Source organism: Phyllobates terribilis, unplaced genomic scaffold, assembly GCF_046119375.1.
Source record: "Phyllobates terribilis strain yellow unplaced genomic scaffold, ASM4611937v1 Scaffold_1__5_contigs__length_1240528914, whole genome shotgun sequence".
In the NCBI taxonomy this organism is placed as follows: Eukaryota; Metazoa; Chordata; class Amphibia; order Anura; family Dendrobatidae; genus Phyllobates; species Phyllobates terribilis.
The window spans coordinates 955,462,702-955,481,804 of NW_027362761.1; the positions used below are offsets into that span (position 1 = coordinate 955,462,702).

At 42.0% G+C, this 19,103-nt stretch overlaps 1 protein-coding gene across 1 annotated transcript in view; it reads left to right on the top strand.

Moving 5' to 3' along the window:
- The first annotated feature begins 1,663 nt into the window (after positions 1-1,663).
- Positions 1,664-19,103, top strand: part of HHIP (hedgehog interacting protein) — a 151,119-nt gene continuing 133,679 nt past the window's right edge. The window contains exons 1-2 of the mRNA XM_073655919.1: positions 1,664-2,127; positions 12,320-12,515. Of these exons, the coding sequence (XP_073512020.1) occupies positions 1,870-2,127; positions 12,320-12,515 (454 nt within the window). The 5' untranslated portion in view covers positions 1,664-1,869. The remainder of the gene's footprint in view (positions 2,128-12,319; positions 12,516-19,103) is intronic.

The following is a 19,103-nucleotide window of genomic DNA, read 5'->3' on the forward strand; positions in this document are numbered from 1 at the left end:
CCCGGGTAGGGAAGGAGTGTGGAACTGAGCTCAGATAGACTGCATGCACTACATACATCCCATTCCAGAGGAGCAGGCCGACGGTACTCCCACTTAGAAATGTGCAGGTACAACCGAGCCTGTTCCTGGCTGGAGTGGGAGGGGGGGTGGTACATCCCATGTAGTGTAGGGGCAGATAGGGGGAGCAGTCTGGGTAGAGATAGGAGCTCATTGGGTGCTGGTCACCTGAGCTCACACATAGAGGGATATATAAGGAGGGCACCAACTTAGATCAGGGTCAGACGCTGAGAACAAGTCAGTTGGAGAGAGAGAAGGAAACAGCAGCCCTGGAGAGAGAGAGAGAGGAGAAAGAAAGAGAAAGACCCAGAGGGGGAAGACTGAAGGGACCCAAGAACCCAAATTAGAGCACCGGGTGAGGAGTCAGCACAAGGGTACCGGAACCCAAGCTGGTGGGGGCAAAAACATCCCTAGCCAGAGACCGGAGGCTGTGGGCAGCATCTGCCACGGCCACCCACTACATCCACCCTGAAGGCATACCACATGGAGGGTCAGGGAACCTAAGGCCAAGGGTTGCCCAACAGAAGGCCCGAGGGAGCTGGACCTAGGTGGATCACTGGTGGGGACGGCTGAAGAAAGGACAGAGGGAGAGCTCAGGGCCACGCTCCGGACTTGTTTGGGGGTTGGCCGGATCCAGGACCTGGTGGACGCAGCACGGCTCGGGTGGTCACTAACAGCTGGAGTGACCGAAACATCAGCAGTAAGTAAACTCCCTTAACTGCACAACCCGAGTCTGTCTTCATTGCCGGCTGCACCGCACCACCACAACCCCCATCCTCTGCGCCTGTCCCCTCTGAGGCTATACCCCTCCCGTTGGGGGTTATCCCACCAAGCTGCGCATCCACCATCAGCCTCAGCGGACCCTGCTGCAGCGGCGGCCACAGTGACCGCATCACAACGGGTGGCGTAGTCGACACAAAAGAACTTTAGTAACATCTGTAAAGCTGCCACATAACACTGAGCTTGACGCCCTGGGCACGGGGCCGGGTCACAGCCGCTCGGAGACTACAACCCCCCATCTGATCCGGTGCCGGGTATTCCCCTCAAAAAGGAATATGTCCCAGGGGGCGCGTCACACCCTCCAGCACTGATCATCCTCCAGCACTGCTGCATCCTGTAGCACTGCACCCTCCAGAGCTGATCACCCTCCAGCACTGCTGCATCCTGTAGCACTGCACCCTCCAGCACTGATCACTCTCCAGCACTGCTGCATCCTCTAGCACTGCACCCTCCAGAGCTGATCACCCTCCAGCACTGCTGCATCCTGTAGCACTGCACCCTCCAGCACTGATCACTCTCCAGCACTGCTGCATCCTCTAGCACTGCACCCTCCAGAGCTGATCACCCTCCAGCACTGCTGCATCCTGTAGCACTGCACCCTCCAGCACTGATCACCCTCCAGCACTGCTGCACCCTCCAGCACTGATCACCCTCCAGCACTCCTGCACCCTCCAGCACTGCTGACCACAGGGCAGTGTCCAGCACGGGAGGCAGATCGCACAGTTATGATGGGCAGCCTACCGGCTCTGTATACAGATCCCAGCCCCACTCCGGTGCCTGGCGTGTGTACAGGGGGCAGTGACGTCAGGGGGCGCGGGGTGGCAGCACCTCCTTGTGCTCCACTTAAAAAGAAGCAAAAAGAGGAGCGAAACATGAGAGCCCCGAGGAGATGTGAGAGCAGCACAGTCACAGGCAGCTGGAGAGCAGAGAGCAGTCAGCACTGTGCCAATCTGCTAGCCACATCTACTGCTCTACCTGCCCTCAGGACACCTGGGCTGCTGACGACTCTCACTGGACTGTGCAGGGAGGAAGATGCTGATGCTCCAGTGGATGCTGCTTTGGGGAACTGCTTTGCTGCTGATTCTGGAGTGTGAGGCTAAATATGGGGAGAAGAGTGACTCTGCTGCCAGGAGGAGAAGGTGCCTAAATGGGAACCCCCCAAAACGAGTAAAAAAGAGACATAGGAAGTTACAGAGCCTGGAGTTGGGGGGAGCTGGATGTAGAGGACTGTACCCCCGACTCTCCTGCTGCCCCAAACCTGAGAGCACAGGCATGCACATAGACCCCAAGGTAAGCAGCCAGCCATCAGCCTCTGGGGGCACCATGCCATGGTGAGCTGGTGGCACTGCACTAGTCGGATGGCGAGCACGTGTTGGTGTCTGCAGGTGTCTGGGGGATTCCTTTTCATTTAGTTGTTTTTCTCAGCTGTGCACATATAAGTGATCCGGTAATCTTACATTAGTACCTGCAATCTGGTACTAACGCCCTATACTTGGTCAGATGTGATGTAGCAGTAAGAGCTTGTGTTTACATTCTGAGGTATTAATAATTAATGTATTCATTATTAAATATTTACAGATGATAGTAAAAGGCTGCAGCAACCAGTAGGAGTTATGCTGAGAGTTATGGTTCTCCAATATGGATGAGCTACATCAAGCCTCATGTATCTGATGAGAACTTTATTGTATAGGCTGATGTATCAGAATTTCCTACATAATATGAAATATTTAGACAAGATAGTAAAAGTATGCATTAAGCAGCTCTGCTGGGAGTTGTAGTCCCATTGTCTTCGGCACATTCCACCAGAGCTGGGTGAGGTTGGAGATGAAGGAGAACCTCCATGTAGATTGTGCTGTTAAAACTTCCCCATCTGTGCGAACAGCTCTTGACACTAAGAGGCTCCAGAGCATCACATGTGAGGAAGCTGCAGGCGGAGTGCAGGCAGGACTGCACATCAACATGGGGAAAAGGGCTGCAATCTGCATTTCCTAAACTTTTATAGAATCAATATATATAATTAATATAGCTTTTACATTCTGCATACATTGAGAACATACATGTGCAGTGTAAGTCATTGTTCTGCTGCCCACCCAACTTCTTGCCAACACCAAAAGGGGCATATGTGAGAAAAAGCGGCTTCTGCATCATATCTCGTCGCTCGTTTGGATGAGCCACTTTGTGAATGGAAATATAACATATGACATAACAAATCTCATTTGTTTGTAGGCAAATTTGGGACCTGTGCCCATTAGTATATCGTCTGTTAAAAAACAGGTGTAGCAACCAAGAAGAATCATTATTACATCTGGTGTGGTCCTAAGGTTTTATAATAAAGGCCACATCCACATGTTCAGTATTGGGTCAGTATTTTACATCAGTATGTGTAAGCCAATATCAGGAGTGGAATAGTCAGAGAAAACGTATGATAGAAACACGTCACCACTTCTGTATTTATCACCCACTCCTGGTTTTGGCTTACAAATATTGATGTAAAATACTGACAAAACACTGAGCGTGTGAACATGACCTTATTGTAAAAAGTGCAGTTTGATGTCATATTAGTACTCGCTGCCCCGATTTAGGATACCTTGCACTAGCCACAGCGGATTATGGCTGACTGGACTGAATTTGGCCATGGGGAAAATGTCAACCATCCAACCCTCCCTCTGTCTATCTTGCCTACGTAATGTCAGCCTTGAGAGTGTTTGTATCTAAGGGGTTAACAGCGAGGTGGTATGTGTACGTTTGTATACACATGTCGATAGTGTTTGTGTTACCATCTGTGTACCTTTTAATGGTGTTTATAAGCTGGAGGGACAGGATGCGTGCCGGTCTGCATTGCTGTACAGTAAATATACCCTGCATGTGTTTAAGTTAATTCTATACTATATATACACACAGAGAAGAAAACGTTGTATTAGTGTGTGTAAGTCGGCTTTATATACATGTATAGGTAAGCAGAATCCTGTTTATACACAGAGTGGGTGGGAATTTCCATGTGTCATAATAAATCCTATAAAAAGCGTAGGCACTTGTTTTTTAGATTCTTGTATATGTTTGTCTGTTTAGCCATAAATAGGAGTGTGAAACAGGGGGCCGCGTCCATCAACCCAATATGTCCAGTATATGTGTGTAGAAATGACTTGTGTTTTCACAATCACAAGAACGGACTTGATACATAATGTCAACTCAAAGTAAATACTGTCACCGAGACTGAAACTAAGGTGAATGGTGGTGTGACCAGGACCAAAAACTGGCGTATAAATGAGATGGTTGTTTTGCGTTTTCTTGTTGCTATAGTGATTACCTCCGATGCTCAGGCATTGTACCTCCGCTACATCTTACCCATACCATGGACAGAGACATCCTTGCAAACAAGCCTCATGTTACAGACCACACAGAAAAGATCAGCGCTTCAAGCCAAATTTTGAAGTAGAAAATAGATGCTGGTGTAGATGTTTATCTTGACACGTTCGTCGCTTCCTACACCTTCTGCAAACTTCATAAGATCTTGGCAGTCCGGAGACTGAAATGCAATGAGTGATCATTAATAGCTGACATCTACAGTTTTATATGTCAATGATTATGAGCGAAAGTCTACAACTTCTATTTAGTTCTTGTCGAGTCATCTGGAGGCAATGAGGCATCTTACACCGGACATAAGGCAGGTTGTGTGTGCCAGGACTCCTACAAGCTTGCTCCTTGTCCAGGTCATTGTTGTGGTGTACGTTAACAGCTGAAGAGTCACATGGAGCCTAAACCTGACCCTAGGTCCTTTGGCCAGTGATATAGAGATTAATGTCACTCCTTTATTGGCTTTAGTGCACTGTGTTGAAAAGCTAAGTGCTTGGGAGCTGGGGCATATTGTGCAGAGAAGAACCAAACAGGTCCTATTACAGAACCATGAACATAAATAAAAAGTTACATGAGAGCCCTCGGTTATATGTGAATGAAAACTATTCTAGGTGGAGAATGTTAAATGTCAGAAGTAATTAAAGCTTTACTTTTACCAGCCTCATCCTTGAGTGGCACATAAGTCATTGACCATCAGGTTGGATATAATGGAATAACTGGTTTTCGACTGATAGGATATTGAATGTAAAATGCGTCTTGGTCACGTTGTAGGTTAAGTTCTCATGTCCAGTAATCATCCTTTAGAACGGATCCAGCAACAATCTGTTGACAAAAAAGTTGAGCAGACACACCTTTTTTGTCCGTCTGAAACAAAATTATTTCAACTGGGTCCATTTTTTTTAACATTGAAGTCCATGGAAAATGGATCCGTTAAAACAGTCATCCATTTTTCTCCCATTGGGAAAGGATACATTTTTTTCTTACTGGAGGTGGAAAAATAAATGTTTAAAGGGAACCTGTCAACAGCAAAAACACTATTAACCTGCAGATATGGGCTTAATATGCAGGGTAATAGCGTTACTAACCTGCCCGGCGCCTGTATTTAGCCGAACGCTGTGGGGAGAAAATTCATTTTATTCTCCCCGTCAGCATTTGCTTTCAGTCACAGGGGTGGCGCCTGCACTGGTTCAGTTACCTCTCTGAGAATACAGAGCGGCTGCTGTAACCGCGCCCCCGGCCCTGACTGACAGCTGAGCCAGTGTCAGTCAGGGCCAGGGGTGTGGTTACAGCCGCCGCTCTGTATTCTCAGATCAATGACTGAACCAACGCCACCCCAAGACTAAAATCGGAATGCTGCCTGGGAGAATAAAGCTCATTTTTTCCCTGCAGGGTTCAGCTAAGTGCAGGCGCCGGGCAGGTTAGTAACGCTATTAACTTGCAGATTAAGCCCATATATGAAGGTTAATAGCGTTTTTGCTGGTGACAGGTTCCGTTTAACAAATACTACTCAACATGTGTACTTTCAAGTAATTATCTATTTGAAACTGATCCAGTAAGCAAAAAACGGATTCTTTTCAAATGAGAGAAAAACAGATCATTAACGGATCCTTTTTCCATAGACTTCTATGTTAAAAAACCGGATCCAGTTGAAATAATTTTTTTTCAGACGGACAAAAATGGTTGTGCCTGCAGAAATTTTTTGTCAACGGATTGCTGCTGGATCCGTTCTAACTGATGATTACTGGACATGTGAACGTAGCCTTAGATTGGTTTGTAGCTTTGACTCAACAATGGAAGACAGATTCTTGAATGGTGACTGTGTTAAATGTGCCCTTTGTATTGTGCATTTATCTGCATTGGTTTTAACAAATCATTTCATTAAGAATCAGTGCACGTGAAATAAACCATCAGGTGTCCCTTTTTCTCTACCCTGTTTTTAGTTTAATTAAGAATTCTTCAGTGGCAAGTATGTTGTTGTCAAGGCCCGAGAGACTCTTGGAAAACTCGTGTTTCAGCCTTTCTGGCCCAAGCACAGTAAAGAAAAATGGCCATTGCTGAATCGAATTTTTATGCTTAGTTCACGGTAGATTTCATTCTATTCTCATGTAAACAACTTCTACGAATCAACATATGTGTCTGGGTGGTATCTTTCACTTTGTTTTGTAACAAAAAGCCATATTGCATCATTTAATTTGCTCAAGTCATGCAAATAGAACAAAATCAATAGGACAAAAAGGGGTCGACTTCTCCTCCTCCTCACTAAACTGCTGCCCACACACAGAGTCTTGTTGCTTATGGCAAAAGAATAACAACACCATTGTGTTTGTTAGTTGGTTCACTAATGGGTGAAACTGGAGAACATCATTCTCCTTCAGCCCCTGCGCTCTGTCCAAATGTTCTTGCCTTTTCAGGGAAAATTTGGGCCAGGCCCCTTTTCTTATCCCAGATGAGTGAGAACTGTCTTGCTGCAGGTTTTAGTGTCAGTTTGTCCATTATTCTCCAGTGACCAGGAGCAATTTATGATTCCAGGCATGGGTAAAGCTCCATGTTTATAGTGTTCCAGGACCACTGAGGTTAGGCTGTGATTGAAATGTACTGCAAACAGATGGTTTAGAGCATGTGTACATTCATGCCCTAATCCCTTATTCTTTTTTTGCTACATTGGAGTTTAGAATTCTTTTGTATTCTGTGAATCTCTACAATAATCAATGGGCCTTTAGGATTTATTGTAAGTTAGTCAATAAAGTATATAATTGATACACAGTCCCGGAAGGTGATTGGACCCAATTATCCTCTAAAGCCTTCGGTCACATAGATGAGGAAAAGCTGGAGAACAAGTTGTGTTCCTTCACCATTGAAAGGACTAGTACAGCATTGAATAGTACCAAGACTTTAGTAGGGTATCCTTTTCTTGGCTCTCCATTCCTAGGTGAGAAAAGAAGGAATTGATCATAAAGGTCCTCGTACACATTAAACTTAGGCTGTTAGTTGAAACCCTCGATATTGGCGAGTCTAGCTGACATTAATGTGTATGGGAGCCCCTGAACGATGATGTTGGGGGAGATAAATATACAGCATGTCTGATTTCAGACTGACGATCCTTTTGTTTTCCCTGAGATAAGCCATTGCCAGAGATGTCTGTAGGAAACACAGGAGCGCTTGACAAAGCAAGCCCTCCTGTCTATGGAGAAGTAAGGCGAGGTTGCTGCCGACCGAATGATCGGCTCAACCATCAACAGCTATCTAAGGCATTCTTGCATATGGGTTTAATCCATTTAGTGCCCAACCAAACCTGCTTGTTGGTTCACCTAAAGCTGAACTAAATGCTTTGAAAGCTGCCCCCCCTCCTTTCACTACCACCCCAATACACATGCGCGCTCAATTAGACCCATTAGGCATGTGTCCTCAATAGGAAAAGTGGCGGAAGAGGCTATCAGATGCCTCCTGTTGGGCTTATTTCTCATGGAAACAAACTTATCTGTCGAGGGGAGAGTCTAGAGACTTCGGACACTTCAAATGATTATCTAGAACTGATGTAAATCGTTAGATTCTGCCAACAATAATCTAATATTTCTGGCCACCTTTAGGCCTAGTACTGGCTTCATGGACTCACAGCCAAAGCTGTCAATAGTTGGTGTTTGAGTATGGCTTTAAGTGTGTTCTTTTACACTCATTTGTTTGCTTTAGCTCTTTGGAGACAAAAGCTTTTTGTCAGTCTCATGACTAAACAAACAATGTTTTGTAGACTCTTTTGTTAAAGCCACCGGGGCATTATTATTTATTTACCTACCCACTTAAAACTGAATTTGAACCCTTTTATAATGCAGTTCAGGTTCAGAGATTCATATATACACAGGAAATTGACGTTTTATGGACAAAACAATGACTCTAGAATCTTACTTAATTTTGCTAGTTGATGTGAATTTTGGACAATAGTCATGAAAAATGGAACATGAAGAAATTTCAAAGAACTTGTACCTTTCATTCAATCAACAGGTTTTGTTGCAAGGCTCGTCACAGAATGTACGACCGTATACGTAATATTATAAAAAGTTACATAGAGAGACTAAAAACACAAGTTTCCACTGGTAACAGTGTACACAATGCAGTATATACAAGTGCATTGACAGGGATTGAAGGAGGAAATCCCTTATCCAAACAGATCACAGTCCAATTTGGTTTACAGTAAACAAACAGAGACAATTAGAGTTATATGCTAAGACGTCTCTAACATGTACGTCTGCACTGAGAACATACATTTGGTCTCATTGCTTAATTTTCACTAGAGAGAGAGAAACCTACCATAGTCGCTAATGCGGTTTAGCACAGATTTGCACTGTAAAGGAATCCATCATCAGTCTGGGGAGAGTCTGGAGACTCTGGACAGATCATTATCCAGCCATAAATTGTAAGGTTCTGCCAACGATAATCTAATATTTATGGCCACCTTAAGGACTAATATTGGCTTCATGGATTCAAGTCTGTCAACAGTTACTTTCTGAATATGGCTTTAAGTGTGTTCTTTTAGGCTATGTTCACACACGTTGTGTTTCGCTACCTATTTTGCAGCAGATTTTTATGCAAATTTTCAGCTGCGTTTTGCAGTACCAGCAAAGTCTATGAGAAACCAGAATTCTCTGTTCACACATGTTGCTTTTTTTTGCTGCGTATTTTCTGCCTTGTTTGCGTATTTGGAAAAATAGAGCATGTCACTTCTTTCAGCGTTTCTGGAGCAGAAAACGCAACTGTTTTCCTGCCAGAGAAAAGTTAGCAGCAGATTTGCAGCAGAAAAAAACACAAGGTGTGTGAACATAGCCTTACAGTCAACTTGGTGTTGGGCTGAAATTGAAGATTTGGCCACAGCACAATAGACAATATATTTTCTTTAAAGGTAATCTGTCATCATATTTTTACCTGTGAAAATAATGATATAGCTATATAGGAACTAGTCCTCCAATAAAAATGATAACTTTTGTGTAGAGATCCCTTGTTCAAGCCTTAAGAAATCCACATGCAAATCAGGCTGGAAAATCACTGGGGGAAGAAGCATTCACCAGTGCATTGTCCCACCCCTAGTGCGCTTTCAGCATGATTTGCATATCGCTTCTCAGCTAGATTTCTCATGAGTGGCACATCAATCTCTACATAAAATATATAATTTTGGAGGGACAGTCACCTTTTCAGGTATACCACTACTTCTATATGTAAAACTTGCTGACAGGTTACCTTTATATCTTTATTATATTAGCAAGGTCATCAGATATTTCCTATGATATTAGTGATTTTTCCCATGGTCAGTACCATGTACATACATTTTTTTATTGGTCGTTTTTTACCAACGACTGAGGAAAAATTAGACACAGGAAAAGTAGTTGTTCTCATCAAAAGAGCAGATTCCCATTGTTCATCTTTAGTACAATAGATATCCATACTGTAGTAACAATTATTGAAAATGATTTTCAAATTGTTCAATGCTTATAACTATCCTAATGAACATATCAACATACATCCGAAAGTATGACAAATAACAGCTCTACAGTAACAAAGGCAATGAGCCGCAGTCTTATAAACACATACATGTTCCCTTCTGGGTTTCATTGACTTGGGTAAGTTCATTGACTTCATAGAAGGTTTTGATCCTTGAGACTGATGTACTAAGACAAGAAAAAGAAAGCAAGAAGGACAGCTCTATGTCCCAAAGGAGTGTTGCGTGTCTCACATGCCTATCCAGCAATTCATGTGTTAAATAGGGCCCTAAGGCGTTATAATTGACTTCACAGAGAGTATTAGTTTATTGAAACCAAACCTGGAATGATGGCTCTATCAATCTTCCAGAAAGGTAATTCCACCACAGACCTCACACAGAACAAGATGTTAGGCTCCTGCTGCGTTGGAACAGCAAGAGACACACAAAAAAGTATAATGTAGTTGAATTTTGACAATTTATGGAACCCTATTCCACATCTCAGATTTTAAGGATTTTTTTTTATCTGGCCACAACATTCATTAATAATTTCCTTTGACAGTTCAATAGAAAGAGCTGCATTCTGCCAAGAAGTGACTTATCTCTTCCAATTATATTTACTTTTCGATGCTTGAAATTTACTACTTATGGTGCAGCTCAGGCTGCTAAGCTATTTTCTTTGATATATTCTGTTGAATGGGACCCTTCTGTGTTATTTAAAAATGAAAATAGTCTCAAGGCCCCAGCATACTGTAACACATCAATGTGGTTTATGTTGGATCCATAGATTGAGGATGTAATCAACTCTCTGGGATTATGTTAGTCCTCATTGGATCATTGGATAATGCCAAAAAATTAGAAAATATCCAGATTATAGTTGTCCACACCTCCTAGAATCTTATTAAATATATACTGAAGACCAAATAAATGTAAATCTCTGAAACATTTTATACCATGAAAGAAATCTGCCGGATCTATATTCCTTATTTACTAAAAGCGGAGAATGTTAAAGGTGATAATTATCATCCAAAGCATATGTAAGGGCTCGTGCACACAGCTGTAAAAATCAAGACGACTGCTATCCGTCGTTTTGATGGATAGCACTCGTCTCCATATCATTCTTTAGGGGTCAGAGGAAAAAATTGCAGCATGCACGAGTTGCAACCAATTGTCGGATCGTATTCTGCCAATCATGTCTATGGGTAGAGTATGTGGACAAAAAACAGACCGATCTCTGACTGCATTTGTCTGAACAGACTGAATGGAGAAGATGGAAAAGTTTTTATTCATTTTTTTCTTGTTCTCCTCATCTGAGAAAATCGGATCATACGCTGATCACACTCTGATCACACTATGTTCACACTCTGATCACACTCTGTTCACACTCTGATCACACTCTGTTCACACTCTGATCACACTCTGTTCACACCCTGATCACACTCTGATCACACTCTGAACACAGTCTGATCATACTGATCACAATCTGTTCACACACTGATCACACTCTGTTCACACTGTTCACACTCTGTTCACACTCTGTTCACACACTGATCACATTCTGTTCACACTCTGATCACACTCTGTTCACACTCTGATCACACTCTGATCACACTCTGATCACACTCTGATCACACTGATCACACTGTGTTCACACTCTGATCACACTCTGATCACAGTCTGATCACACTCTGATCACACTCTGATCACACTCTGTTCACACTCTGATCACACTCTGATCACAGTCTGATCACACTCTGATCACAGTCTGATCACACTCTGTTCACACTCTGTTCACACTCTGATCAGAGTGTTTAGCATAATCGCACCGATTTTCTGGGATGAGAGAAGCACAGTCGTGTGACCCTAGTCTAAGAAGCAGTCATTAGTGAGAGGAGAAAACACTGTTATAGTTGAGTTTTCTAGCAAAGGAGTAGTCACGGCTGTTCTCCCGTTATGCCTACTGTTCAGTTGACTGACATCTCGTTTAGCCTGTGAATGTGCTGAGCCGGACACCAATCAACTGAAAAATGGGCATGATTGAGAACAGCAGTGATTGCTCCACAAAGAGCAGGGTGTAGTGCAATTAATACATTGATTTCTCCACTGTTACATATATAGGGAATTTGGACCTGACAGGTACCCTTCAATTGGTAATTCATATGTATTACATATGTGCATCATGTCTTCAAAATAAAGGTATTACTACATTCATTCCTATTGTAAAGCTGTCTACATTTCAAAATAGAGTCACAAATGAGTTAACAACAATACCTTACCTAACAGAAAACCAAATAACTTAAAAAATGAACCCCTATGGAGAAAATTCCAAGGTAGGAATTTCAGGAATAGGATCAAACACTCTAAAGCATGCATATTTAACCCACCTGCATATACCTTTATTGTAATGCATTTCATCTTTAGAATTTCAGTGCTCTTCATGGGCACCCATACAACCTCACAAAAATACAGCAGTTGACCATAAAATTAATTAAAATTCCTTAAATTCTGTATATACATGGTCATTCTGTAGATAGTTTTTTTTAAAAAAATGTGCTACCAGCATGTTCCCCTATTTCAGTTTATTGTTCTGTAAGCTGTGCTTTAAATATTTGCCCAAGTGAAACATACGTCATGTGCTTATTTTTTTTGGTTTGTGACTTGCAGATATTTTCAGTTACCAACAACACAGAATGTGCAAAAATCCTGGAGGAAATCAGATGTGCCTACTGTTCACCACATGCCCAGAATCTCTTCCATCCTCCGGAGAGCACCGACACATTTGAAAGGCAACTAGTGCTCCCAACCTTGTGCAAGGACTATTGTAAGGAATTCTATTATACATGCCGAGGTCAAATACCAGGTAATGAGATTACTTTACAAATTGGAATAAGAAGACATTTGTGAACTGTAGTGGTCATATATACTCGTGTCATATGCCTAGGTGCAGAATATTATCAATTATTTTAAATTACTTTTAAATGTTAAACATATTAACTTTTTTTGTGATTTTTCATATTACTATTTAGAGTATGTTAAAGGGAATGTTTCACCAGGTTTTTGATAAATAATCTGAGAGCGTCATGTTGTAGGAACATGTAGTTTTGATAAAATCACTGTTTTATCAGCTGGAGATTATCAGTAGAGGACTACTTGGCCGGCTGCCAGGTTGTCCAGCCACGCCCCCACAACTGATTGGAAGCTTTCTGAAATACACATAACCCTGCCAATCAGTGGTGGGGGCAGGGTTATACAGAGCTCAGCATTCAGAGAACTGCTAGATCTTCAGCAGGTAAAACAGTTTACACGATTTACACGATTACAGTTTACACGATTACAATGGAAAGTATCACCTATGTATAGGTAACACAGCATCCACAATTAAAAATAGGTGGTGGCTACAGCTCAACTCCTACCTCTCCCTGCAGCGGTGCTGGGGAAGAAGATGGCTAATAGGTTGGAGGAGTTTTTAAACTAGAGACGGGGGAGGGGAAACCAAGGAAATAGGTGGGATGTGAGGCAAGCAAGGGGGAAGGGGAGAAGTGAATATAATGAGGGTGGAGAGGGGGGTGGGGATAGTACAGTTAGATCGTTAGAGAAGAATAGGATGCTAAATAACCCCAAAGTTTTATCTTGCATGCTGACCAACGCAAGAAGCCTGACCAATAAGGCGGATGAGCTGCGGGCGCTTATATCGGAGGAGAGGTATGACATCGTAGGTATAACAGAGACTTGGCTAGACGATAGCTACGACTGGGCGGTAAATTTAACAGATTATAGTTTATTTAGAAGGGACCGGAAACAGGGGAAGGGCGGAGGAGTCTGCTTATATGTAAAGTCACGTCTAAAGCCCAGACTAAGGGAAGATATAGGAGAGGGAGAAGAGGGGGTCGAGTCCATGTGGGTAGAGATAGAGGGGGCAAAAAATAATAATAAAATATTACTGGGGGTCTGCTATAAGCCACCCAATATAACAGAGGAGAATGAGAAACTGCTATTAGGACAAATAGACAAAGTAGCAAAACATAATGAGGTGATTGTAATGGGGGATTTCAACTACCCGGATATTGACTGGGAAACAGAAACCTGTAGATCTCAGAAAGGAAAAAGGTTCTTGACAAATATCAAGGATAATTATCTCTCCCAACTAGTGCAGGAACCAACGAGAGGGAAGGCCGTGTTGGACTTAATATTGACTAATAGGCCTGATAGAATAACTGAGGTACAGATAGGGGGGCACCTAGGTAATAGCGATCATAATATTATCAATTTCAAAATGCCCTTCAGTAGGGTTATCAATAAGGGAACAACTAAAACATTAAACTTTAGGAGGGCGAAGTTTGATCAGCTGAAAGAAAACCTTCAACTTATAGACTGGGACAAAGTTCTTAATCAAGGAAATACGAATAGTAAATGGGAAACCTTCAAAAGAATTCTGAATACTCAGTGCGAGAGGTATATACCGTATGGGAATAAAAGGGCCAGAAATAAGAGGAAACCAATATGGTTGAATAAGAACGTAAAAGGGGCGTTAAATAGCAAAAAAGAGGCATTCAAGAGATTAAAACAGGAAAACAGCAAGGGGGCACTAATGTGTTACAAGGAAAAAACGAGAACCTGCAAAAAACAAATAAAAATAGCAAAGGAGGAAACAGAGAGACGTATTGCTAGGGAAAGTAGATCAAATCCCAAACTGTTCTTTACGTATATAAATAGTAAAAGGATTAAATCGGATAATATTGGACCGATAAAAAGTGATGAAGGCAAAATCATAGAGAAAGATGAGGATAAAGCTAATCTATTAAATAAATTTTTTTCGTCAACTTTCACAAAGGAAAAAGAACTAACAGGCGAAATGAGAAGTGACCAGCTTAATCCTCCACTAAGTATGACAAATCTAACCCAAGCTGGGGTACAGAAACGCCTCAGTAACATTAAAATAAACAAATCACCAGGACCTGATGGCATACACCCACGGGTACTAAGGGAACTAAGTAATGTGATAGACAGACCGTTATATCTTATATTTAAGGACTCTGTTGAGACTGGGTCTGTACCACTTGATTGGCGACAGGCGAATGTAGTGCCAATATTCAAAAAGGGAGCAAAAAGTAACACCGGAAACTATCGGCCGGTGAGTCTGACGTCCGTTGTGGGCAAAATTTTTGAAGGCTTTATTAATGAGGCAATCATGGAGCATCTTGATGCTAATAATCTATTAACCCTGAACCAACATGGATTCATGAGGAATCGCTCCTGCCAAACAAACCTGATTGACTTCTACGAGGAGGTTAGCTCTCGAGTAGATCAGGGGGAACCAGTGGATGTCGTGTATCTCGACTTCTCAAAAGCGTTCGATAGCGTGCCACATAATAGGTTGGTATGCAAAATGAGAATGATGGGGCTGGGGGAAAATGTCTGCAAGTGGGTAGCTAACTGGCTAAAGGATAGAAGGCAGAGGGTGGTTATAAATGGAATATACTCAGATTGGGTAAGCGTCACTAGTGGGGTACCACAGGGGTCTGTACTAGGCCCAATGTTATTTAATATCTTTATTAACGACATAGTCAACGGGATAAATAGTAAAATATCAATATTTGCAGATGACACAAAGTTATGTAAAACAATTAATACAAAAGAGGATAGTGAAGACCTACAGAGGGATTTGGATAAGCTGGGTAGGTGGAGCATTAAATGGCAAATGAGGTTTAACGAGGAGAAATGTAAGGTCATACATATGGGAAGGAAAAATGGAAGTCACCAGTACTCACTGAATGGGAAATCATTGGGGAATTCAGAGATGGAGAAGGACTTGGGCATCTTGATTGATAGCAAACTAAATTGGAGTGCCCAAAGTCAGGCCGCTGCTGTAAGGGCAAACAGGGTAATGGGATGTATCAGAAGAGGTATAGCTGCAAAGGATGAGAACATTGTTCTTCCACTGTACAAAGCACTGGTCAGACCACACTTGGAATACTGTGCTCAGTTATGGGCCCCAATATATAGAAAGGATATAAATGAGCTTGAAAAGGTACAAAGGAGGGCAACAAAATTAATAAAGGGAATGGAGGGACTGCAATACCCAGAGAGGTTGGCAAAACTAGGACTATTCAGCCTGGAAAAGAGAAGGTTGAGGGGGGACATAATAAATGTGTACAAATATGTTAGGGAACAGTATAGAGACCTTGCCCGGGATTTGTTCAAAAGGAGGGATATTACGGTAACAAGAGGGCATTCACTAAGACTGGAAGAGAAAAGGTTTCAGCACCAGCATAGGAAGGGGTTCTTTACGGTAAGAGCAGTGAGAATATGGAATTCACTGAGTGAGGAGACGGTAATGTCGGATTCACTAAACCAGTTCAAGCGGGGACTGGATGCTTTTCTAGATACCAGGCAGATTTCTGCATATACTTAAAAATAGAATAAAATAGTAGGTTGATACAGGGATTTATTCTGACTGCTGGTTTCAGAGTCGGGAGGGAATTTTTCCTCAGGTGAAGATTGGCTAAATCATTTGGGGTTTTTGCCCTCCTCTGGATCAACTTTAGCAATTACAGAACTAACAGGTCGAACTTGATGGACGCAAGTCTTTATTCGGCTTTACTAACTATGTAATGACCTCTGCTCAGCATGCACAAAAAAGTCTCCTTTAGAAGTCAATGAACTTCTCCAGGCTATTGTTGCCTATGGTCCACGTAGCTGCTAGAAAGCTTATTTCTAACAGAAGTTTAGAGAATCAGGCTACCCCTATAATTGTGTACAGAAAAAGGAATAAAAAAAATCCAAAATCAAACAATAAAAACAGATGAAAAGTAAAAAGTATGTTAAATATCTGGTTTATTTATAATGGGGTTATCTGGTTTTAACTTTTATTATTCCATAGTTCAATGAAATAACAAACTGAGCTTTTACTCTGCTATCTCTCCACCACTCCAGCAGTGACATCATATCTACTACACTCGAAACCGCTGCAGCCGATCACATGGCTCAGCATCTCTACTAAAGTAGACAGTACGAGTCGCTGAGCCTAGTAAATGACTGCAGTGTTGTAGACGTGATGTCACTGCTGCAGCTGATCAACAAAGACAGCGCCGACCCAGGGAGGGATGAGTACAAGCCAGGTTTGGTATTATATATATATATATATATATATATATATATATATATATATATATATATATATATATATATGCCTCTAAGCCTGTGGAGTTATCAAAGTTAAAATAGGACAGGCCTTGAAACAAACAATACAGGTGATACATTTCCTTTAAAACTTGTAGTGATCAGTGAGATTGCAAAGTGTTATTACGGTTAATAGTATTATTAGTTCTTTACAAAGTATTACAAAGTTTGTTAACCTTTCACATTTTTCCTGTATAATAATAATCCTATGCACTGAATCCAATTTTACTGTATGGGACAGTTTAAAAAAATGAAAAGAATATTTAGAGTACATGACAAATGTGAAACTTCCTTTTATAAGATTTAAATACTGCTCCAATGTCCGAGGCTTCATGATGTATGCTTTAGGGCTCATACTCTTCTGCGAGAAAAACGGATGAGTGCAATCCGATAAAAAATCCGATTGCACTCTGACCAATGTTATTCAATGGGTTACATCTCATCTGCGATTTTTTTTCTCAGCTGAAATCGGACTGAGAAACAAATCGCAGCATGCTGCGATTTGCCGCTTACCTCGGACGAGACTCAACAATCAAGTCAATGGTTGCGAGAAAAAAAAAACGGACCGCATACGAACCATCCGTATGCCATCCGATTTGTATGGATACATTCCCATTCTGTACTATAGAACACTGTAAATGGTTTTGTAAATGATTGTAGAATGGTTGCAGAGAAAAAAAAATACAATGCATGCGGATGTCATACGAATGTCATATGGATGTCATATGGAAGCTAGGTGTGAAAAATCACATAGCACTCGCATGGCACTCGTCCATTTTTTCAGTCCAGAAATCAGACCGTCTTTTTTCTCACATATGGGTATGAGCCTTTAGTCCAATGTTACTCTATGAGTTACAGCTCATCTGCGATTTTTTTTCTCAGCTGAAATCGAACTGAGAAAAAAAATTGCAGCATGCTGCGTATTGCCGCGTATATGCCAATGCAAGTCAATGGGTGCGAGAAAAAAACGGACCGCATACGGACCATCCGTATGCCATCTGATTTTTACGGATACATTACCATTCTGTAGCATAGAGCACTGTAAATGGTCCTGTAAATGATTGCAGAATAATAGTTGCAAAGACAAAAAACGCATTGCATACGGATGTCATACAGGTGTCATACGGCTGCTAGGTGTGAAAAATCGCATTGTCCTCTCATGAAAATGGCATGACACTTGTCCGATTTTTCGGTCCAGATATCGGAACTTTTTTTTTCACACATATGGGTATGAGCCCTTAGAAAGTAATGTTTGTCATTGTGGATCCAAGTCACCATCCTCATAAATGCCATCACATCTTACTGCTGCTATTTATGCTTGGATGTGGTCATTAATATTGAACAATGATCTATGGAATGTTCCAACACCAAGGCCGGACTATCATGGAACTTCAAGCAATGTTAACCTTGATTCTGTTTCTAGGACCCGCTTTGGGTTTGCATTAGTATATTGTATATATGTATCTTACCTAACTGCTTACACAGTTACATTGAGAGACTGCTCTGAAATACTCATAAGTACCCTACAAAACATCAAATCCATCATTCAGGGACACTCCATGAAAAGTAGCGGTTTATTTTTACTCTGCCACTTAATTCCACGCTGCAAATCTATTCTGATATGGTGGAGTCATTGGAATTATTTCATTTAGAAAACTGCAAGTTTTCCTGCTATTCTCACTAGTAGGCAAGGGTCATCCGAGAAAATCGGTTTGATTATGCTAATCGCATAGGGTGATCATAGTGTGATCCGATTTTCGCAGATGTGGAGAATAAAAAAAAAAAAGTTTCTCCACCTTCTCCATTCAGTCTGTCTGTGAGGCTGTGTGCCCACGATGCAGATTTAATACATTTCCGTGGCGGCATTTCCGCCGCGGAAACGCATTAAAATCGCTTGTTAAGATGTCTGCCATGTTTCCCAATGATAATCCGCATGTGCTGTGCACATGCTGTGGAAATTTCCGCTGCGGATTATCATTGCAGAAAAATCCGCAGCACAACCAATTTGAGTGCAATTTCGCGGCGAAATCGCGCCTATTGACTTGCATTGAACCACATAACATCCGCATGTATACATGTGCACATGCGGATATTATGCGGTTCAATGCGCGGATGGTACCCGGGTCTGGAGAAGAGGAGACTCTCATCGGGTACCATCGTACTTGCAAGTTAAAATAGAATTATAAAGTTTAAAAATAAAAAAAAATATTCATACTCACCTCTCCTGCGACCCCCGGTCTCCTGCCGGCGGCGATCCTCTCTCCTCGGC